Source organism: Panthera tigris, chromosome B3 (genome assembly GCF_018350195.1).
Source record: "Panthera tigris isolate Pti1 chromosome B3, P.tigris_Pti1_mat1.1, whole genome shotgun sequence".
Taxonomy (NCBI): Eukaryota; Metazoa; Chordata; class Mammalia; order Carnivora; family Felidae; genus Panthera; species Panthera tigris.
The window spans coordinates 50,706,763-50,731,289 of record NC_056665.1 but is presented as its reverse complement, the minus strand read 5'-3'; the positions used below and the strand labels follow the sequence as shown (position 1 = coordinate 50,731,289).

General features: G+C 36.2%; 1 protein-coding gene across 1 annotated transcript in view; it reads right to left on the bottom strand.

Annotated features, from left to right (window-relative positions):
* Nucleotides 1–24,527, bottom strand: part of WDR72 (WD repeat domain 72) — a 202,648-nt gene that overhangs the window by 1,703 nt on the left and 176,418 nt on the right. The window contains exon 18 of the mRNA XM_007081860.3: nucleotides 3,882–3,986. Within this exon, the coding sequence (XP_007081922.1) occupies nucleotides 3,882–3,986 (105 nt within the window). The remainder of the gene's footprint in view (nucleotides 1–3,881; nucleotides 3,987–24,527) is intronic.

Here is a 24,527-nt window from a genome sequence, read left to right as displayed (position 1 = left end):
ATGGGGCTTTAAAGAGCCAAAGAAAGAAAGCCATTATAATGGCCCTAAAATCTGAAAACAAAGGGAGCTGTAAGTTCACAACGTTATCTCGGTGCTTCTATTACTAGACATCAAGTTATTCCCACAGGTTTTGGGAATGTATAAATGCCAGTGAAGAAGCAAGTAGACTTCACAGAGTCTAAGCCAGAAACTTCAATCTGGGATTCACCTGTGAGTCAAAACTCTTTGCTAATGAATTATTCCAAAGGAAAGACACTGCTGAGGGAGACCTTAACCTAACAAACAAGACCTCCAGGTTCACTGACAGGGTCAGAGCAGTAAGAATGCTCTGGTCTAAAGTTGCTTTGCCAACCTTAATGGACTGCAGGCACTCACCTGGGTATACAGCATGAACCAATAAAGAGATCACAACAGCATGATGAATAGGTAGAGTGCTCCAGAGACCAGGTGAACAACCACTTCACCAGTCTTCTAAATTGTGACCTGTATGCACACTCCGGCCCATTTACAAATGGGTCATCCTAGTCACTTCGCTCCTGAAGAAGCAGTGATGTCAGTGGGAAAGTAAACAATCTTCTGACTGAGTTCAAAACCCTTTGCATTCAAAGATAATCAATTCATAAAGTCAATCTTATTTTTTACATAAATTAAAAAAATTGATTTTACCAATGGAATTTTAAAATATTATATCAATGTTTAGGAAACTTTAACTTTACCTTAAAGAATAAACTATTATAGTTTTTCTGTGCTTCAATATCCCTTTCCTCTCTGCAAATGCAAATGAATTGGTATCAGAAATATGAAACTCTAACGTTTAAAGTAAAATTATGTTTAGAGGATTTGCAAAGAAAAGACTTTATTTGGAAAGAACAATATATGAGGCAATATTCTTGAACTGTGCTTGCATGGGAAAATGATTTTTGTTTTCATTTTATATGTGCTGTTTGAACAACTGGTTTGTTCATTAAAAATGATGTAATAAATATATTAGTCATTTAGAGTTGCATAGATAAAACCATGTAAGGTCAATATCCATTAAAGCTAGAAGACTGACCACATTCAACTTTGTAATGGGGGGATTTTGCATGTACATGAAGGTATTAGAAGGACTTTTAAATGAACGATGATATGCCAGGTGAAAATGGTGAGAATGATGCATTCAGATTTAAATGTACTCCTTTCCATATAGAGAATAATGAATATACCAATGCAGTTATAAGCTTAGCTGTGGAAGCACCTCTCTTGATTTGACAGCACCTTCCCAAAGCTTATCACTTAAAACCCCCAAATTTTGCCTTTTCTTCTAACAAAAGTGGTTAAATATACTTTCCAGAAGAACACCACTCATACATGGTAAAAAGAGGTACCCAAACCACCAACATGATGTTTATAGTTTTGGAGCCCCTCCATCTGAATGCCTTGCTATTTTTTAGTTAATTGTGGGACACTGAGAAGTGGACAGTCATATTTTCACAGTTTGAGAAAGTCCCTCTATGCCACCAATTTCTCATATCTTCTTTCGTGCTCAGTTTTAGGAATTTTCCCTCTCAAATGCTCATACTTCAAGGAAATGCACTCTCTCATCAAAATCTTTCTTACTAAACAAGCACCTCTGTCAGAAGTGTCTTAATTTCTTATCACAGAATTTTATCCACACAAGGAGCAATAAATAATTCATGTCATTGCCTCTTTGTTGTGTGTCCCTGAACTGCACAGAGCTGGAAGGCTGACAGCTGTGTCAGGACAAGCACCAAAGATCTGACATGACAAGTGACTAACAAGTTTCTTTCAGTTCATAGTGAAAGAAGACAATGGCCCAAAGTACAGAAAGAAATCCTGAAACAAAATAAAACTGCTTCTTTCTTTTTACCTAAGTGTTTGCTATGAGCTTATTTCCAACCCACAAGCCCTGGTCATTTTATAGGACTGCCCAGCCCCCTTTATTCCTCACACTCGCTTGGCCATTTACGCCTGGCCACGGATCAATATGAGCAATTCTTGGAGAAATACGATGTCTCCATGACAACCAAGCCACAAATTCTCAGTGGAAGGCAGTGAGACCAGTAGTGAACTCTCCAGAGGTTTCTAGGCCTATAAGGCAAGATGTCTTAAAATGCAGGAATGGACAGAGGAAAAAGCCGGAGTAATTCATTCTTTATTACCCGTTTAATGATGTCCAATGTATAGAACAGTACTCACTTTTTAAGTTAAGATTCTTTATCAGTACCTCTCTTTACTAATTAATCTTTGTTTTGATATATGCTTTTGTTTATATCAGTCAGATGAACTATGTTATATTTGAATTTTACTACAATTCCACTCATATTGAGGGATGACCGAAATTTATACTACTTTTGAAATAACATAAAGCCAATCTATTCTTGCCCAAAACAGTGAACAGTTAACACAAGTAAAAACTTGACTCATGGATTTAACTGCTTAGGGTTTATAGGAAACTATGTATTAAGACAGTTTAAAAATCTAGTCACTATTAGGCAATCTTTGTCAAAACTAAAAGCAATTTATAAATAATTTAATAGAAATTTAATGCTACCACTACTCTCTCCCTGTTAGAGTGGGACTAACCTGCATTTGTTTTTTTAGATACTATGGCAGGGGGTGGGATTAACGTTCTGATTAAAATTTTCTGTCGTTGTGAAAGGTGCCATTTGTCACTTCCATGGGATGCTAAAGCAGAAGTGTGGTTGAGAACAGACACACTGCAGCAGTTCATCTTTTGAGGAATCTTGGTGTAGTGGAGGGAACTGAAATACAATGCCATCGCCACTGGGCCTATTGGGGTTCCGAGATGACTTAGGGGACCTGACATAGATTGCAGGCTGCACCTTTCACTGAAAATTAAATCTCAGTAGCTCTCCTCGGGGAAGGATCAGGGGACTGTTTGCAGCTGCCCCCTGTCAGCGAAGGCTACAAGATTTGGAAATCTCTTAACTAAGCTGACAGGCCACAGAGAGGATGAATCAAAAATCTGATACAAGGATCAGCACACAAAGATGCAAGAGGGTCGAGGGTACCCAGCAGCCAGAGAAAACAGGGAAGTAAAACTGTTCGGTGGGGGGAGATAGTTAACTCTTTCACTCATGGTAATAAGGTACCTTCTAGCACCTTAAGGCTTTGCAGTGATCCAGGAATGTCATTCAACCTCCACAGGATTTTTTTTTTCCTTTTAATTAATTATCTGTTAAAGACTAGGCATGTTTTGAAACAAGACAGAAGCAGAAACAAAAATCCATGCATAAGTGTTTCTGGCTCTATCCTTCCAGTATATTTCTGTCTATTCTTTCTACAAAGAAAATACAAACATAAGCAACTTGGGATGTAGCATGAGGAAGGGTTATTACTTTCTTCTGTTCTGTTTGTTCCAAACAGTTGACATGTCCATGAGTCCATTACTGTTATGCTAAAATCGTCCAGATTAGAGCACTTTCGTCCAGGTGAGAGCATTGTTTGTATTTAGAAAGGTAAATAGATTGTAATGGTGGCAATCTGTGTCTCTTTTGTCTCTAACTCTCTCCTTCTGCTTGATCCCATTATTTAAAATATTTAAAATGCTGCCACTTCTCCAGTTTTCAATCTCAGCCTCTATTCTCCAGTTTAGCTTAAAATTGATGATAATGAACTAATAGTGTCAGCTTCCCTTCTCAGTCATAAAGCCTTTGTACTTCCTCCAACTGAATTCCTGATGAAAGAGGAAAGGTAACAGCTCCACACTGTGACCCCTGGAGGTGACCATTAATTTGACAGTGCAGCTGCTAAGAGAAAACAGCATTACAATGTCCTCCCCGCCACCCCCTTCCAAGGACCCCAAAGCTGTGTCAAATTTATCATTTTATACTTGACTATTTTTAAATGGCTTTCACCTGGACTCTCAGACTCTTCCAAGACACATCTGTCAGGCATGTCCTCAGTGTCTTGGAACTTTGCCGAGTTTGAGTCGCTGTCATGCTTGACCGGACTGACTGGAGCTATTAAAAGGGGAGAGAGAGAGAGAGAAGAAAGAGAGAACAGTGAAAAAGTAGTAATAAACACCACTGAAACATTTCCTTTAAGTTCCACAGATATTTCCAGGGACACACTATGTAAACACAAATAATAAATTGAAATAAAATGTATCCTCTAAGTATGTATTGGCAGACATGTAATTAGTTGCAAAATCTATAGATGAGACTTTATCTTACAAGAAAAATAAGTTCATGGCATCAGCTTAAAAGCTACAAAGTAACAAAGTGATCCCTTCAAAGCAGAAATCGTATTTTTAATGCATAAATCTAAAACGATATAGTCAATTAACAGCCACAGGACACAGACGGAACGTTGGGCTGGTTAGTTAGAAAGACCAGCTCTGTGTGGATGCAATGGTTCCTTTTGTCGCACAAATCATAGCTGGTGAACATTTTTTATGCATTTTGTTTCTCCTTCATCAAATTAAAAACTCTAAACACACAAAAAATAAAAGCCTTAAACAAATAAAATTTAAAATAGAGAATAAATACTTCGCAAATGTTTAATAAGAAGGACTAATGTTTGAACGGTGATTTCAGACAACTTGTCTCCAAACAACTTGTCATTATTATCTGGGTAGGAATTATGAACAGAAATAGAAATGAGCACAGAAATCTAAAATTTCCTATAAACACATTATACCACTAGTTCATTAGAGAAACAGTCTCAAGTTTCCACATTTTTGCACAAGTTGTAATACTTGGTTTAACTTATCTCCCTGAGTAACGTATTTCCATGTTATATTTGTTGAAGGAATCCCTTGTCAGGAAGAGTGGATATTGGCTTCATGAAAAAAACTCTGTGAATAACAAAACAGAGCAATACCCCAATAATATAAATTGTCATACTTACTTGTTTGAAGCCAAACTACATAAATATGTATATTATTGACTACTGCTAATTTTATCTATCACAAATTGCTGCAATAAACACTACTACGGTCTCTTCGGATCTTGATAACACACACGACATATTATTTATAGGCCATAAAAACAAAAAAGAAAATATATAAGCCATTCATGAAATAATATGTTTGTTGGCACAGTGAGTAGGCCTGGCCACTGTTCCTAAACCTCCATTAGGAAATGATAGAGCAAACACAGAGGCTGGAGGCTGTGTCACTTCACACACATACTCAATAAGTGACACAAAGGAACACAACCCAAGGTCTAAAGCAGCATGAGCAGAACTCACACCACCCACACTCCTCATCTTCTTTCCATGGAGTTTTTATTGCATTGGTGATCGTAACCTGAGGCCTACTGTATACACACCTTAAAGGAGACTAGTAACATAATTCTGATCCAAATATTCTCTTGAGTTTCACCAACCTCTCAGAACACAGTTCTCCTCTGTTCTGTCAAAGTGTGAGCATAGAGTTTGAATCCAGTGCTTCTCTAAAACCTTTTATTAGAGAACAAAATATGGGAAATGTATGAAATTCTGGCATTTAAGTTTTCAAAAAAAATATGGAAGTACATAGCATGTCTGTTTTATTCATTTCTGTATGCCATGGGCCATCAGAGGTATTCTTAAAGGATTTGTGGAATGAATGAGTGAACAAATGAATGAAACAGAGGTACCATACTAGATGTCCTCCTGGCCCACGAGGGTATGTGCTTTGAATTATCTTCAACTAGATCCATTCAGTTTCTTGTTTAGGCCCACTTGAGACAAAGGTTGCATATTTATAAAATGGTGGTGGGGGTAGTGTGTAATTTGGAGGGGAGACACATATCGCCTAAGTAGTTATTGGTGTAATTCCCTTTAATTTAATTTTTCTCAGTTTAGATCATATTTACAAATTATTTTTTAATCCATCAATTTTTGTAATATGCTTAAGCAGATAATTAAATGTATCAAAGTTGCAGAAAACTATTACACTGGTCAAGATTTACTAGACTGTTTTAATTTTTTTATCCCTAAATATCTTGTTAATTTTCTGAAATATTTACATTGGTGTTTCTAATAGGGGATTACTAGGGGATTCATCATACAGCTAAATCTATTATTAACAGCCAATGAGTTAGCACCTGTGTTTATTTGGGCAAATGCATTCCACTTGTCATCCCATACATTGTTCTTTCATAATTTAAAACTTTCATTCATTGATTCATTCATTTATTCTTCCAGCAAGACTCTGTTCTAGATATAAGGACTTCAAGGAGGAGAGCATGGTATTAGAACCACATAGCAAATGCCGGTAACAATTTTTAGTGACAATAAAGTGGTCCCAGGTTGAACTGACATCCCAAACCTCTCAAGAAAGTCAGAAAGTTAGGTATAGTTGTAGCTGCATGATCTTCATTAAACTCATACTAGTAGGTACCCTGCAGCTATTTTTGTCTCTACCTCTGATTTTGAAGGGTGTCTTTGTGAAGGGGTAGGAGAGTAGAAAGGGTATTATTCTTCAGATATTTTGCTTAATTACATTTTAGCTTCCAAATTTGAGATGGTACATGATTTGTCATTTTTACTGGCTAATTTATAGAGTACCTGGATAAATTTACTATATAGGAAATACCTTCATTCTGTCAGTTGGGAACAGCAGACATTGGAGAAGTTAATTATTGCCATTTCACTTTTGTTTTTTTTTTTTTTTGATAGGCTAATCTTTGCAATTGTTCTTTTGGGTGTTTTCTGTGATGTTTCATCATTAAACTCTGACATGATGTGTGACCAGAGCTTCCCTAATGAATCATTTCAAAAACAATGAAATCAACAAATATTGATCTAGCCCTTATTATGGGTAGAGCTCTGTGCTAGACCATGGGAGGGGTAAAAAGAAAATAAAGGCATTTCAAATGTGCCCTCATACAACTTGTGATCTAGTTGAGGTATAATGAAAAGTAACTAGTAGGAGCATTAAAGACAATATTCCAAGAGTGACATAGTTTTTAGGAATGCAGCAGTAATTCTCCTGTAATAGGAGGATTGGGGAGTGAATTTTAAATTCCTTGAAAAGGAGTATGGGTAGCCCAAAGGGAGCTCATTCAAGGCAAAAGAAAAAAAGGTGTGAACGCAGGCATGGTAAAAAAATACATTAGCCTAGTGTCACAAATGTATTTAACAGAATGTTGCTGCCTACTTTTATATGCATTTTTAATGAATTCTCTTAACATATCTCTTTGAGCTTTCCCTAAATTGCTGCTGTGGCTAATTCTTCTCACCTGTAGAAGTTAGCTATAGACAGGTTTTTCCTTGCCCTAGATAGTCAATAATTTGATCTTTACTGATGGTGGGCCCATTTATCACAGTAAGTTGTCCTTTCACTATACATATTGACTTTTATTTATCAATACCCAAGTCCATTTGTAGCTCATCACTAAAGTTCTCGGATATTTTCAGTAGTTTTTGAAGATGCATTTTAAAGCTTGTTAGAGAGATACTTTTGACATCAATATAGTGCAAATGATTGTTAGGTTCATCCTTAACTTAAAATCAACTGTTTATTTCCTCTGTAATGGATTCTGAAACAGTCCACATTTGGGGGAAGTGGGGCAAAAAAGACAAACTCTTCTTGACAGTTCTACCACTGAAAGATGTAAGGCTATTCCATTTACTCATCATGTACCTCAAAGTGTTGACAGCGGAAACACCAGTGTTCTAAATATCTTTGTAATGTCTTTGGTAGTGAAACAGAGAAATCCATGTACTTTGTATGGATGTGTTTGACTATAATGTGTTTAACTATGAATATAATTCTAGATATTAAAGAAATGAATAGTTCAATGGTAGAAGAAACTCAGAAGATTGTATGACAAGGACACTATAGAAGGATTTACCATAAGACCATGTGGTGACAGGGTCACCGTGTGGTGACAGTGGTTATGCTCTTCCATCTCCCTCTATACTCTATTTTGGTTTCAGTTAACCTCCAAAAATTCCCTCCTTCCCTTTGCCATCATTTGCAGAAAGATGGTATTAGCTTTTAAAGGTGGCTAACTCTAGGCAGCAAATAATTCCAAGAATTATTCTCCCCACCCCCCAGTAAGACAAGAGAGTGACCACTGGAAAAATCTCCATTCATCTCCACTAACAGCAGCTGGTTCTTCCAAGCTAGGCCAGTTCTGTAGACTAAATAGAGCCCCTGTTAAAAATCCATGTCATTTACAATGTGAATAAAATCTGCACTACAAATAGTGTTTTCAATACAATGACTTATGAATGATTTAAAAATAGATCCCATCCATCATATGTATGGACTTTTTGGAAGTATTGAGGATATTTATAGAAAACCATTAATAAAAAGATATAACAGTTTGAAATGTTGGTCTGAGTAGAATAAACCACTGTAGTAGCAGGTAAAACTCAGAAAAAATCTTTATGACATCTTACTCAAGGGGACAAAAATAATGTACAGGTTGCAGAAGTCAGGAAAGACTAAAAGACCACTCAGATTTGTGGAATGAGCAGTGGAGAAGTCAAAGACCTGAGTTCAGATCTACTAGCTCAATATGGTGGCTAAGAGTTGATCACTTTCTTGGTTGATCGTTTAGGTCTCTTGGCAATCTTAAGGCATCCCTATGAATCAACTAAACAAACAAACAAACAACTTTCTGCAGGCTTAGAAGAAAGAAAAACTACGTTAAATTCAAGAAGTAAATACTAATGCAACAGTCACAGATCACCAAAGACTGTTATATATTTTAAATTAGGGGAGACATAATCAGTGAAAAGATTTGAAGTGCTAACACCAAATTTATAAACAAAGAGGATGCCATTTGAATAGACCCCTAATTCACTTTACAAAGTGGTTCTCTCAGGACAGATGTCCCATCAGGAAAACATATTTAGCTAAAGAACTATGTACTTATTACCCCTACTTTAAGAGTATCTACTGAGATAATCAAGTGATAGGACCTTTTAATTATATTTACATAATAATAGCTTATTTTTACTGCATCCTGCATCAGGCTTCAGGCTTATTTTTGTCAGTGTGGACTGGAAACTGGGGAAAAAATCAGATAAAGATGCCCAGAATTAAATAAAATATCTAATACCTCTTTATAACTAAGTAATAACTGTTTTATGGACAAGTTCAGTTAACATTAAACTTAGGTGTTTTTGCTATCTCTCTGAAATTCTAATCTGACATGGAATATTTTCTGGATGACATTTTCTAGTATGAATTGCTTTAAGGATGACATTTTAAACTGGTAGAAAAATGAATTTTCTAAAATGCTGGGAAGGGTAACTATTATTTTGGTATCTTTACTAGATGTATAGAATTAAAATTATATTTAATTTAAATATTTTGGATGTATGTATATTACACACACATACACACACAGAGGATCAGATTTTTGACTACTTAGTCTAAGAGGAAAAAAAATCTCTCTATAGCTAACTTCTACAAGTGAAATGCATGAGTGGAACAGCCAACTAATTTGGAGGAAGGAAAATGTGAATGCTAAAAAAGACAATCAATTAATGAATCTTTTTAAACAATGCTTTATTCCTTTCAGATACAGAAATTCCTCTGTCATCCAAATGTTTGGGCAGTGGGATGCTTTGGTAAGGCTGATGAATAAGCACATACATCTCTAGCCCTATGCGAGGCACAAGGCACATACTTAGAGTACTTATTAAATGACTGAGTGAAACTGCTAATGAGCTTTCCTAAAAATTGAAAACCAAAGGTTAATTTCACTTCTAGTTTAAGGGGAAAATCTCAAGGTCAGGCCTAGAGTTTACAGCTCAAACATACCCAAACAACCCTGCAATCTATTATTAATGTCAATAGGCAGTCTGCATAAAGAAGGAGGCTCTATCTTCCTTATTTCTGAGTGCAAAATGAAATTCCTCATTTTTTGGCATCCAAATATATATATGAATTGGAACAAAAATGAGTATCAACAATTTCATTATAGGGATGAAATTCTGAGTTCCCGGGGAGATATAATATGTTGCACTGGACAAAAGTGAAATTAATAGGATTCAGAAGATCTGTTTTTTAATTCCACCTCTGGTCCTAATAGTGTGACCTTGTGATTTTGAGTATGTCATTTTATTCTCCTAAACTCAGGTCCTTTTATTAATAAAATAAGAGAAATGGACCGGACAACTTCCTTGACATCTTCTGGCTCGGAAACTCAAACACTCCTCCAGTTAACAATTCAAGACAATCAACTACTCAGTGTGTCATTGAACAAGATACCAAGATGGTAAATGGCTACTACATGAGCCTTAGAAATAATGACTTCTAAAGCTCTTTCAGAATTAACTAAGATTGGTATTTTTCTACAAGTGGCAATGTCCAGTCTGACTGAGGGACAGAGGACATCAAGGCAGCTTCAGAGGGATACTTGGGTAGTTGCAATGCTAGGGTCAGGCAGCCCTATGGAAAGATGACCGAGAAATAACTGAGGCTGCACCATGGCTACTAGTGAGAACAAACAAGGTGGCTCCTTGGCATAGAAAAGCATCTGTCAGATGTTTACCAATGGTGCAAAACACATCTTTAAAAACAAATCTTGAAAAAAAAATCAGTTATATCTTACCCTTCTTCGAATCGTACTTATTCAGTTCATTTCTTTAAACAATCCCTCTCTTTATCAATCAATTTGGCAAATATGAACTTCGGTGCAAGATAAATCATCCTAAACTGACTTAACTGGGTCCATGTAATAATTGCAAGAAGCACAGATGCAGCAGATGAGCCCTGGTCTGGATGTTACACGGTCTAAGTTAGGTTAGGCTTCATATGTGCTGGACTCCTCTGAGGCCTGGGTCCGTCTTGGCTTTCAGGCCTTAGGCATGATGAGCTTCTCAGTTATTATTTGTGAAATGAATGCAGAGGTGTGGTGTTCTTGTGGAATTAATTGTGTTTTCCTCAAGTCAAATCTCTTAAAGGGCAACTATTTCTATTCCTTTTATATGTAAGGATGGGGCCAATGAAGTCATTTGTCTTAGTCAAGACTGACATGAAAACCAACTCTAATCAAATTATCTAGGCTCTCAGACTGAAACAGACTACAGAGACAGATCGGAGGTAGGGTGGGAGGGTATGACAAAGGAAATGTGTAAGGTAAGTTGGGAATTGGAAAGGAGCATAACAGGTAATGATGCAACTCTTTCTTCTCTTTCTGATGTGTTTCCTCAGCCCCGAAAAGAGTAATTCTTGAGTTACCAGTGAGGGTCTTGCCTGAATTTCTTTATGTACTCCTTCAGAGTACCATTTCCTTGGCAAGCAGTGCTCCCAGGAGAGAGGGGGTAAGCAGGTGAGCAGGCACCATTTTGAAAAACATCAAATCAAAATAATTTGCTCAACTTTGGTTCCTGAACATTAATGAATAAATTCAGAGTGGCAATAACTCAAGGAAACATTCTTTGTTATTACTTTTTATATTTATGTATCATCATTGGATAAATGATGCAAGGAATAAACTGGTCAAATCAGCAAGCTCAATCCCAGCTTGCTATGTTTTACTGAGAGATAATTATTCAAGACAAAGAGACTCAGGAACATCTTATCTGAAAGGACTCTGTCCTCACTAAAAGGAACTGTAGGTGATGGATGGATTCTAAGAATATATAGAAATTAACTCACACTCTTCATGCCATTTAGGTTCCGCAAAATTCATTTAACTTTTCTAGTAAGGACCAAATCCTATGGTAAATGCACAAATGCATTCATTTTGCTGTTCAGAAGTTCAAGAAGTTGAAAGCAGGAATAGATTTCAAAGATGAAAACAAATATATCCCTACATATTGATAAATTGAAGAACAGTCAGTAAAGGAAGAATTATAGAGGAAATCTATAGTCAACTTCCCAGCTTGAATTTGAAAATTTAAAAGAAGGTCAGGAAAACAAAAGATACCCTTCAATCAAAAGAGCATCAAGCTAGCATTTGAGACTAGAGATAAATGTGATTTATATATGAACTTAAGATAAGGATTCCCAGCATAGGGCAATTTAAAACAGCAAAGTCTACAGTTATCCATGAGGAAAAATGCCAAAAACATTTTTCCTCTTGAATTGGTGGGAGAAGAAACTGTCAAATGGCCTGACCATTGGAATTCATAAGAGCAGCAACCCTTCCATAGGCTGAACCTAAGACGACACCATCAGCATGGGGAGGATAGTTGGCAGGCAGTCTCAAATTCCCAGCTGATAGTCATCTCTATCTCAGGGGAGAACGTTTGTCTCAGATGGTTAATCAAGTGTCAGAGCTCTTTCATCTCCTAGATAGGAAATGGAAAATAAGGAAATCAAATTATCTAGACTATGCCTTAGTTTTCTACTCCTTTGTCAACATTAAGAAGGATGCAAGGAAGAAAAGGTCTAAGTTACTGCTTTTGTATCATTAGGCTTCATTACTCTGAAGGTGATTTATTTTTATTTAAATGACATCAAATGCTATGTTAGTGGACTTGAGAACTTACTGAAATTGAATGTAAGATATGCTTGGATGCTAATAATGGGCTTAACCACTGTATTATAATACAATCAGGGGCAAGCATCACTCTCTTATACATGCCCTCATACCAGGCAGAGAAAGCATAGGTAGTCTGTTGGCATTGATTGTTTCTTATGGTTATGCATATAAAATGTAGCCACTCATTTCAAAATATTAATTTTGCTGGGGGATAAATCATTGAAGGATGCCTTCTCAAATCCTCAAGCTGAGTCACTGCATAACATCCAGTATTTGTACTAATATGTCTAAGAGATGGTTGTCCAAAATATAGAACTGACCTTGATAAGTAATACAAACTCTCATTTTCATACAAGCAAGCCAGTGGCATCGCCAAATAAAGGGTAAGAGAAACATACCTAAAGAAAGTAACATTTTAAAGAGCAAACATGCATATGGATAAAGGGAAGCCAGTACCTATAATCTAGTGAGACTTTGCAAAAACTATGTTCAATACAAAAAAGATGTTTTTATAATGAAAGAACTAAGTAATAGGTAACAAAAGGTAAGGGACAGATATTTCTAGGTAAGACAGTATAAAACAGTGTCCTAGATCACTGTAAAATATCCCTCCTCCTAAATTTTTACAAATTGTTTGGAAGAATACATAGTAAATCTCTAGGACTATAGACCACACTAAGAGTTCCTAAGTTGTGAAATGTGAGACTAATTAGATTAGCTATGGAAAACAATTGTGAGGCTGAATCACTGGGAACACATGCTGTGTACACATTTCAGTATAGTAAATTCTGGGAACTATTTAAAGGAAACATGATCCAAGTAACAAGTATAAATAACAAGGACATGGCTCTGAGCTATCATTGACTATGACTCAAGGATATTAGGCCAATGTAAAAATGTAGGCAAATGGTTAACTAAAGGCTGGCACTTTAGGAAGGGGACAGCCAACACAAAAAAACAACCATCCAGGGGCACCTGGATGGCTCAGTTGTTTGAGAGTCTGACTTCAGTTCAGGTCGTGATTTCACTGCTTGTGAGTTCAAGCCCCATGTCAAGCTCTGTGCTGACAGCTCAGAGCCTGGAGCCTGCTTTGGATCCTGTGTCTCCCTCTCTCTCTGCCCCTCTCCTGCTTGTGCTCTCTCTGAAAGATGAATAAACATTAAAAAAAATTTTTTTAAGGAAAAAAAATAAACCAACCACAAGAAAACCAACAAGTGAGCCCAGGAAGCCCCTGGTTCTGAAACCCTGTATGTGCCTCCAGAGATTGTAGCCAATATAGCATATGGTGGAATTTAAAAAGCCAGCCAAAGGTCTGGGAAGAATTACAAGGGAGGAGAGTCTATATCATATCAGAATATCTCAAGAAGAAATTAGGAGGACCAAAGACTCCAGCATGGAAGTAAATGTGAAGAAGGTGACTGATATTTGTAAACTTCCCAAGAAATTATATATGCCTACTACTGCCATTTTCTCTCCTCTAGTTCCTCCAACCCCTCAAGATGATTATGCTCTCACCCTACTTTCCAGTTCCAGGGTCATTCCTCTATTTTAATAGCCTGGTAAGAGATGTCTCTCCCTCCAGTAACTCTTTAAATTGAGGTGAGTCATATGCCTAAAACCAGGGTCTGATCATGTGGCTTCTGTGTAGAAAAACCTGCAAGCACTTCTGTTCAGTCAGCAATGGGGAATTCTAGAGCCATGGATTGAAGACCTTTCATAATACAGCCTCAATTCAAACTTAGAGGTTTCTCACTGGGTGCTGGCCTCCTCCGCTCCTCCCTATCTTAGACTCTGATATCATATATTATAGCTGAATGAGACCACTCATTGTCCCATGGGTATGCCATTTATTTTCTACATCAGTGCCTGTGTGAAGATCCCCAACTTGAGATATCTTCTGTCACCCCATATGCAATTCCCCACTTGATAAAATGCTCCCCCCTTATTCAAGACTCAGTTCAAATGCAATCTTTTCCATGAAGTCTTTATCAACCTACCAGATAACGTTAATTTTTCTCCCTTCTTCTGTGTTTCTTAGCACTGTATTTGGCCTGTGTTATTCTTCTTATCCCACTCATTGCTTATGTCTGACTACCTCACTGCATTACATTTAATAAGGAAGAAAGATATATAGACACATCTTAAAATTTTGAGACTGATGTCATGAGAACAACTGTGCTTCTCTAGTGAGTTCAAGTGCTGCAATCAGAAGCCTGGGCTAGAAGAATTACAGCCCTGATTCAGTGTGCCTTTTTCTGTCCTCCATAGCTTGTCCCAGACAGCTGGATATTCATAGATTGTATTCTTGTTCCACAAATATTATGAGTCCAATGCATCCATTGGCAGTGAATGCTGAGTAAGTCGCCTTGCTCTGTATGGAATAAGGCTATGTAGACAATGGGTGGACTATGTTGAGGGAGATCTCTAGTCAAAAGCATGATTTTTTAAAAATCTGTTTTTATTTTTACATTTATTTATTTTTGAAAGACAGAGCGTGAGCAGGGGAGGGGCAGAGAGAGAGGGAGACACAGAATCTGAAGCAGGCTCCAGACTCTGAGCTGTCACCACAGAGCCCGATGCGGGGCTCGAACCCATGAACTGTGAGTTCGTGACCTGAGCTGAAGTTGGACACTCAACCGACTGAGCCACCCAGGCGCTCCAAGCATGATTTTTACAATGGTCACTTTCTTACCTTCAAAGAGCTTTATAAAGTAAAAGTCATCCATTGCAAAATATTGTACCTAGCTCCTACAACAGAAGGAAAATTCACCAATTTCCACTCTCTTTTCCTCACTCTCATAAATCATAAAGTTAAATTTACACTAGGGATTTCATTTCTCTGAACTCAATGTACAGGCATAAAACAAATTTTGTTCTCACAGGACATCCCATTTTTGTTTCATTAGTTCAAGGAAAGGGTCACTCAATTTTTAAAGCATTTAGTTTGATCTTTGCTATGATTCATGCTATCTAACATCCACAGACACACTCTATATACTGAAATGTATCTTATATATGGAATGTGTCTCTATGGACCCCATAATGGTGGTACCTTCACATAAAGTACTCAAAAGCTACCTTACAGATACATGAGTCTGGGAAAGGTGACCAGAAAAAGAAAATACCAAAGAAAAAGAAAATTATTTGTTGAATATGTAAATAGTTTTTGTTTTACCCAAGTTATTATTCCAAGGTAATTTTGTCTCTCTCCCTCTGAAAGGCAAAATGCTTCCCTGGAGATGGAGGAGGGAAAGCTTTAAAAAATATTCCCCAAATATAAGGCCTAAATTTATTCTCATTCTACTTCATACATTTGCATTCTATGATTAACCATCTCACTGATTCTACAGAGAGAAAGGTGATAAAAAATTTTATTAATATAATAAAGAAAAAAAGAAATAAAGATGATTTGTCATAATTTAGCTAGATAAAATGAATTCTTGTGATCTTAATGTAAGAACAGACTATGATCTCTAAAGCAATACTGAATTATGGAAACATGATTTTTACATAATAGAACCATTTATACTTACCATTTAATCATATTAAATAATAATTCTTATGACTCTATTGGTTCATATGCTTTTTGTCTCTAAATTCTTCCCATGGAACAGTTAAGATATTTTAAAAGGTTTTCTCATTCTATTGCTATTAAGAGGCTTTCTCCCCCTCCTCTAATGGTGAAAATTTGATTTTCCATGCTGATTATCTACAGGGAACCATGATCATCAGGCTTTGCATAGAACCTCCCTTTCTTCATGAATTAAAGATCACATAGATTTATTCCTCAAAAGGCGAATAGGGAGAGATTTGGATTAAACTCATTTTGCCAAATTATGGTTATTATTTTGTTTTAAAACCTAAAGATCTCAGATAGGAGGTTTGACCAACCAAGCACAGCACAGTTGGAGTCTGCAAAATGGCAGCTCGAACAGGGAGGCAGCTGTTCTCTCCAGGGCATTTCTCTCATATTTCCTACTGTAAAGAAGTCCAACTTAAAGACATTCGGTACAGTAAGAGTAGGGAGGTAAACACAAATGCTTCAGAGGTCCATTTCATTGACAAAGCTATACACAGATCAAATTGGCCCTTCCAAGAATAAACAGCCCCGCATCCCCACTGCCCACCTGCCCCCGTCCTGAGGAACAGAATCTCAGAGATTCCAACCCACATATGGCAGAAGACCCTGGCCTCCAGTCAGCCAGCTAGTTATCCATGGAAGTGGCTCAAGGCTGACACTCAGATTGACTGGTTCACACTAATTTACTTCACACAGATTCCATTTATCTCCTAGAAGATCCCCTGGCAGCAGCTTATAATGGCATATCCTAGGATGCCTGCCTACATGAGTTTTTAAAGCGGCAGCGCTTGATGAATCTGAGTCCAGAAAACAGTTCACAGATTGAGGAGTAGGTGCAATCAGAAAACATTAAGAGGCACAGCTGGGACTTGGTAGCTTGCTTGACTGGTCTGAGCAGCTGAGCATTAACTGTGTCTGCTTTTCTGCTGGCTGCTCACCGCCACTGGGGCAAATCAGAGAGCCACTCCCTTTTTCCTTTACTACTCACGCTCCAAAGGAAAAGAGGAAAGAAAGTGCATGACCATCCAAGTAGCATGTGCAGCTGTAGGGAAAGCTAATTTGACCATTTAACCTTTACTCTTTAAATACTATGATATTGCTGATCTAGATAAAACTAGAGCTGATAGTTCTAAGATGCTGGATATTTGCACTAGGCAAAATGTTGCTAGGAAAAAAAAAAAGTAAAAGAGAACTCCAAATTATTTTCTTTAGTTTCAACACTGTGGAGCTAGTTGGTTACCATCTCAAAGCCTGCTCTCCTGTGTCTATGGTAGAGCTTGGGGAAAAGACACAAAAGGGTTAGATATTTATCAAAAGAATAAATGGGTGGGTAAATGTATGAGCAAACAAGTCACTATTATGGATTTGATAGTTTAGAAGTGTGGCAAACCACTGACTATTTTTAAATTAAGGCATAAAATGCTGAGAATCCTAATGGTAACATGGTCAGTTTCCAAAAGCAGAGAACTGAGAAGATATTTTAATGGCAGTGAAGCTAACAGCATTAAACAATAACAATTCCGTGGCAAATCTAAAGCAGTGACAGAGCACATTTAGTACTTAGAAGGTTAAACACTGGGTTGCAGTAGCTGCTTGGTGGAAAAAAAGTAGGATTAAGCCTTTTGCATGAGCTTTGACATGATTGTGTTGTCTGCCTGCTGCCTTAAGCTTTGAAAAACAGCTGGGATCATCTTCTTATAAGCTCCAACCCGAAGATGTTTAAGCAGTCCCCAATCCAATTAAACAGTGGTAAATAGAAGAAAGAATTTTACTGAGCACCATCATCACTTTTTTTCCTTAATGAAAAACAGCGTAATTGCGGGTTACACAGATCCTTAATCTCACATTAAATCTAATAGATTGCTGATTTCTACAGAGCATGGCAGTCCCTGCTTTCTATGTTGGTGTGCTTAATTTTAGGTCATTATCCTTTATTATGTGACTTGTAATCCCTAAATCCCATGATTGTGTCTGGATATTTGGCAAGGATTGTACTTGGCAATACAGGGATTCTACTTCTAAGAGTGATGATTTAATTGAAAGATATAGTATGATTAGATGTTGAAAGAATTACATATATTGCTTTTCTTTTGTAATTGCCTAGCTTTATAAGTGTTTCCACTATTTAAGATCACCCTTCAGTTTTGGGACTCTGCTAAAAAAGACAGCTTTCACAACTGAAAGACAAGTAGCTTATTGTTATGGAAATGTATCCATATGCTGTTAAAATAGCCAATTCAAATAAAATCCTGGCTCATCCACAAACTGGGTAATTAGGCAAGTTGCTTAATCTTTCTATGTCTCAGTTTCCTCATCTACAAAATAGTAGTAGTAGTAATATGATTAACAGTAATAATTCTACCAGAAGTATAGATTTGTTGTTACAATTAAGTGAGTTAAAACATGCAAAGTGATTGGACTAGTGGCTAGAAAGCAGAAACCTAAATTAATCCAATATTATTACTATTTCTAAATATGTCCTTGCTCAGAAATGTGTGTAAATGGCAGTAAGATATTCTTTCTTTCAGATCAAGGTTCTTTATTATACTAGCAATATAGTAATATTTAATTTCTCTGACCTAATAATAAAAGAAATATTTTAAATAGTTATATAATCTTGAACTTCACTTAAAATTGCAGAAACAAGAAGATAATGTTAGTGGCCCATTAAAAAAAAAAACATTTAAAGAGCATGTGGGTTTGTATCCATTTGATGATATCTATAACCAAATGAAATTCTGAAGTCATCTGTAATTCTCCTTTTTCCTATCAAGAGTGCAGAATATGATAGAAATAAAACTGGCTTCTGATAATGCAAGCAAACTAAACAGTCTTTCACCATCACTTATGTATGATCCTGGATTGCCAGTCTTTTTACTGGTTTCCATTCACATATAATATTTTAGGAATGTGCTAGGATTGAAATTGAAAGTCTAATCCAGCTCAGCCCCATCAAGACAAAAGCGTTCCTGAAGGGTGGTCATTGGATGGAGCACAAAACAAAAGATAGAAATAGTGGCTTGCTTGTTACTGACTGACATTCCCTTTCTCATTCATTTCTAGGGTAGATTGCACCATATCAAATAATAACAATAAAACAATTATTTTCCTTGGACATCAGGTTAAACCAAGAAAAAAAAAACATGTTTACATCTATCTTAATTAATCACAAATTTGAAAAAAATTATACATTTCTGTTCATCATTATGTTTCATAAACATAAATCATACAGGTTTGTTTTTAGCCATGGCTAAAAACATGTCCAGTTTGATCCAGATATTTTTACTGCTGTTCCTCCTGTCTCCGTACATGTAGTAGGTCACAAAAATGGTCAGATCCCTACATGATTGATTCCTCTGTAAAAGCAGCTGAAATAACTGGATCAGTCTTAGTGATTGGCAAGCTCTTAGCAAGTACATTTAGGTATTAAGTAAGTATTGCCTTGCTTTTGGTCTTTTATACTCCATGAAATCCCATCAATATGAATTTATTAACAAGAGCAGTATCACAAACTTAAAATTCAAAATATAAACAGAATAAGAGGTGGGCCATATTACTCCTAAGAGAAAGAAAATCAGATTGTCATAAGATTTTGATGAGAATTCTTTACCCCAGAAAATGGAATAACATGGTTTAAAAATCCAAGGAAGGAAAAATTTGAGCTAAGATTTTCTATCCAGCAAAACTGACCCTTAACCATAAAGGCTGTAAGCTGAGATGACCATGCAATAGTTTAAGGAATTTTATTCAAATAATCCTTTGCTAAAGGATCTACTAGAGAATGAGTTCTAGACAACCAGCATAACGGAACAGACATCAGAGGTAAGGTAAAACATCAGAGCAGTACACCAAATATACATGTGTACCTATAAAACTAAGACTGAGTGCTTGTTTTAGAAATGACTGTATGTTCTGACAATACAGGGATAGATCAACCATGAAAATAGAGAGAATTGGAAGGATAAGGAGAGTGCATAAAAAGCAAGATAAACTCAATGATTACATTATGGGTATTACCTGAGAGATAAAGAATATTACTTCTTTTATTATTAAAGTATGTTTGACATATAATAGTATCTTAGTTTCAGGTATACAACATAGTGACATGACAGTTACATACATTACTAAATGCTAACCACAATAAGTGTGGTTACCATCTGTCACCATACAAAGTTATTACAATATTATTGACTATATTCCCTGTGCTGTACTTTTCATCCCATGACTTATTTAGTTTATAACTGGAAATTTGTACGTCTTATTCCTGTTCACCTATTTCATACATCCCCCCAACATCCCTCCACCTGTGGCAACCACCACTTTGTTCTCTGTATTTATGAGTCTGTTTCTGTTTCTGTTTGTTTGTTTAATTTAAAAGAATATTATTTCAAATTAGATGCTGGGAGAGAAGGAGCGGGCATGTTATTAGCAAAGTTATTTCAATATTGCTCATAGTTGAGAACCAATCAATAATGGCAAAATAAAAAAGTATTATATAAAGGTATTAGCATAAAGGTAAACATTGGAACAAAAAAATAAACTTTCCCAAATATTATCCCTGACCCCCCCCCCAACAAAAAAGCAGAGAGGGGAGAGATTTTGAAGAAAATAAAATGAAACACCATATAGTGAAAGAATATGTAAAATTTCATCTATTTGTGTATATGCACAAATTTACCAACATCATCAATAGATATTAATGGAGTTAATTAATCTGCCAGAAGAAAAGATGATCAGACTGGTTAACAAAGTAAAATCTAACACTGTGTTATATAAGAGAGACATACTAAAAACAGAGATTAGGAGAGATTAAAAATAAAAGGATGGACAGGATATAAACAAATTAAAAACAAAAAGTAGCAGTCATAGTTTTATTGAACACGATACATTGTAAACCAGAGCTCATTATATAAGGACACAAAGAAGGATATTTTATGATACTAAAAACTACAATTTACAATGAAGTTATTTCAATTACTAATATATGTGCACATAATAACCCAGCTACTTTAATAAAACAGAGACTACAGGAAGTACAAAGCAAAACAAAAACTAGTAACAGATAACTTTAACACATTTCTCCCAATCTAAGACAGACAATGGAGACAAAAATATTGACAAGTATATAGAAAACTTACACAACTAAATCAATATGGTAGGTCTAATAATCAAACTCTGAATGCTAATAATAGGCAGAATACCTGTTCTTAAGTGCACATAAATCATTCATGAAAATTGGCCACATTTTAAACTCCAAAGTAACTTCCCAATATTCCAAGGAATAGAACTAGTACAGACAATATTCTCTGATCATGATACATTGAAATTGGAAATTAATAAGTATCAAGAAAACAAAACAAAAAATCTTTCCACCCAGAAATTTAAAAAAGTATTAGTAAATAACTTTTGGCTCAAAATGGAAATCCAATACAAGTTGAATAACTTTTTCAAAATTACAGTAATTAGCATAACATAAAACTTAACAGAATCTATGAAATTAATGCACAATTAATCCTGTTATGAAAGGACATTTTATAGCATTAAAGAGCCAATTAATAAGAGTGAAAATGAATTAAATATCCAATTCAAAATGGTACATAAAGAAAAATATGGTAAACCAAAAGAAACCAAAATGAAACAATTACTAAAGATATTGAATTAGAGAAAAATAAAACAGAAAAACCAAGAAAGAAACCCAAAAGTTGTTTTTTAAAAAATAATCATAAAATAAGCACTAGCAAATTTAACCAAGAAATATAGGGAAATTCATGATCACCCAATATAAATAATGAAAAAGGGGAAATAGCTATCAATAGAGAGGGAATTTTAAAAAGTCCTAAGAGATAAGAGGGTGCTCAACCCTATACAAATTATTTTAAAATCTAGATTAAGTAATTTTATGGAAAAGTTGTTACTGGTCAAAAGGTCAAATAGACAACCACCAGAGCAGAAATGGGGAAAGAAAACTTACTTGATAAAATTTAATACTTATTTATATGAAAAAAACATAATAAAATATGGTTGTTGGCTATTTCTTTGATATGATAAAGTATATATGCCTCAGCCCCAAAGCCAGCATCCTACTTACTAAAGAAAAACCAGTGACTTTCCCACAAAAGTAAGGGAAACAACAGAATACTTACTTTTTCCAAATACCATATAACATGTTAGCAATATTCATCAATGCAATTGGCCAAAGAAAAACAATTGGAAACATAATAACTGGAAATGGAGATGTACACCCAATTTTTATTAGAAGATACAATTTCATATTTGGAAGCCCCAGAGAATCTATGAAAAAACTCCTTCGAAAAAGAAAAAAAGAATTTAGTTAAGTAGTATGATATATATATTGATACTTTTCAAAAATGCAAACAAAACCAGTTAGAAGATATAACGAAAAAGATCTATTTATAATAATTAAAAATAATAAGAAATATCCAAAATTTATATGACAAAACTTTTAATCACTCTTAAAAGACACAAAGGTAGATTTGAAGAAATAGAGTTGAATAAGATACAATTATTCTTGTAAGAAAAAGCTTTGAGCCAGTAATTGAATTATTTAACTATGTAAATCTAGTCCTATGGCATATTATTTAAAAAAATGTTCAGAGATGTTAAGTCACAGAGATGCTATTTTAGTGGAAGAGCATAGCCTTAGATCTGAATTTGTAATTTGGTGTTTAATAGACTACACTCAGTTTCCTAAGAATTGTAATCAAAATATGAGAAAATATCCAAAAACATTTTTTTTTTTTACAGAAAGAGTGCACATGCACAAGTGGGGGAGGGGCAAAGGGAGAAGGAAAGAGAATCTCAAGTAGGCTCTATGTCCAGCAGAGAGGCCAATGTGGGGCTCAATCTCATGACCCTGAGATCATGACCTAAGCTGAAATCAAGAATCAGCTGCTTAACTGACTAAACTGCCCAGGAGCCACCCAAAACAATTTTTAAGCTTATTTATTTATTTTTGAGAGACCGGGGGGGGGGGGTGGCGGGGGAGGGGCAGACCAAGAGGGAGAGAGAGAATCCCAAGCAGGCTCCACGCTGTCAGCGCAAAGCTTGACACGGGGCTTGATTCAACGAACCATGAGATCATGACCTGAGCCAAAATGAAAAGTCGGATGCCTAACCTACTATGCCACCCAGGTACCCCCGCAAAACCAATACTATAAAGATTTTAAACATAAAATTTAAACAAATAGAGTGAATATTTTTATCAAAATTTCTGGAAATGATTTCTGTTTGAAATGAATTGCATGAGTATTTCATGCTGTACTATTGCTGAGTGCCTAAAGCACTATTATAACATCATTAATTCTATGAACAGTAAGCACTGACTGGGTGCCAGGAACTGTGTGAGGAGTTGGGGTACCCAATGGTGATCAATCTCTGTATTTCATTGGTAATCTTTGTATTTCAGATGTCATGATTCTACGCAATAACCATCAACCGTTTGCTATACTCAATATAGGGTAAAAGGCAGACCAAGAAAACAGCCCAGAGTAGACAGGAACAGGGAACGTCCAAAATCTCCTCCTCACAAGAACTGTATTAGTCTCTACTGGATGTCATGCTTGGAATGAATGGTTTTCATCCATGTATTCTGTTCTTGCCTTGCCCAGCTTAAATTTCTGAGACTCAGAAGATTAACTGGGTGGTTCATCTACAGGCAACTGCCCGCCCTTTGTCCATACTATAGTAATGGTAGAAGAACTGATCTGCCAGTAGGTGCTTCAGGCACGCTTATGCCATCTGAAGTGGGAGTACAAATGACTATGTTGTCTCTGCAGCAATGCACAAAGAAAATGGGGTGTTCTCATGGCAGCAATTAGTGTTGGGAAACAACAGCAACAAAAAAAACCCCACAAATGTCACTGATTTCAAAAGGCCGATATGATAAGCTGCATGACTGTGCAATTGACCACTTGGATTTGTCTGCTGTATTAAGTCCATGCTGAATGTGAGACAGCCTTATTGAATGAAAAATGACAAGTATAAAATTGATCATAGGGCATCCATCCACTCTGCTGAATCCCAACAGTAGTTTAGAGTTATGTGCTGATCACCTCCTACTTGAAACTTCCTTCCTTTAGGTAAAGTAGTGTATGCTAGCATTGTGTCATATTCCAGACCTTCCATCTAAATGTACCCATTGTACATGTCTTTCGGAGGTGAGACTTTGCAAAGAGAAGAGCAATGTGCAGCACCACCCTCTCCTATGGTGTAAACAGAGCGGGCCTGATTGAGGGTGTGAACACTACCTTGCTGCATGGTTTGTCTCCACCACACACTGGGCTTGAAATTCCTGTTGGGCATCTGCACCTTGTATAGAATTGTGGCCGACTTCAAAGAGAGTGATTTTGAGGAAAGAGAGTTAGTCACCAAAAAGAGAAAGGTAGGCATTAATCTTTAATAAGCTCCATTTACTAATTTATACAGGCAACAGGAATTGGGGTGAGGAGAAAAAAGTAAGCACTGAGGGAACTCTCTGTAGTGAATGCTAATGATTTTCTGACCATGCCATGAACTGTGCTTTT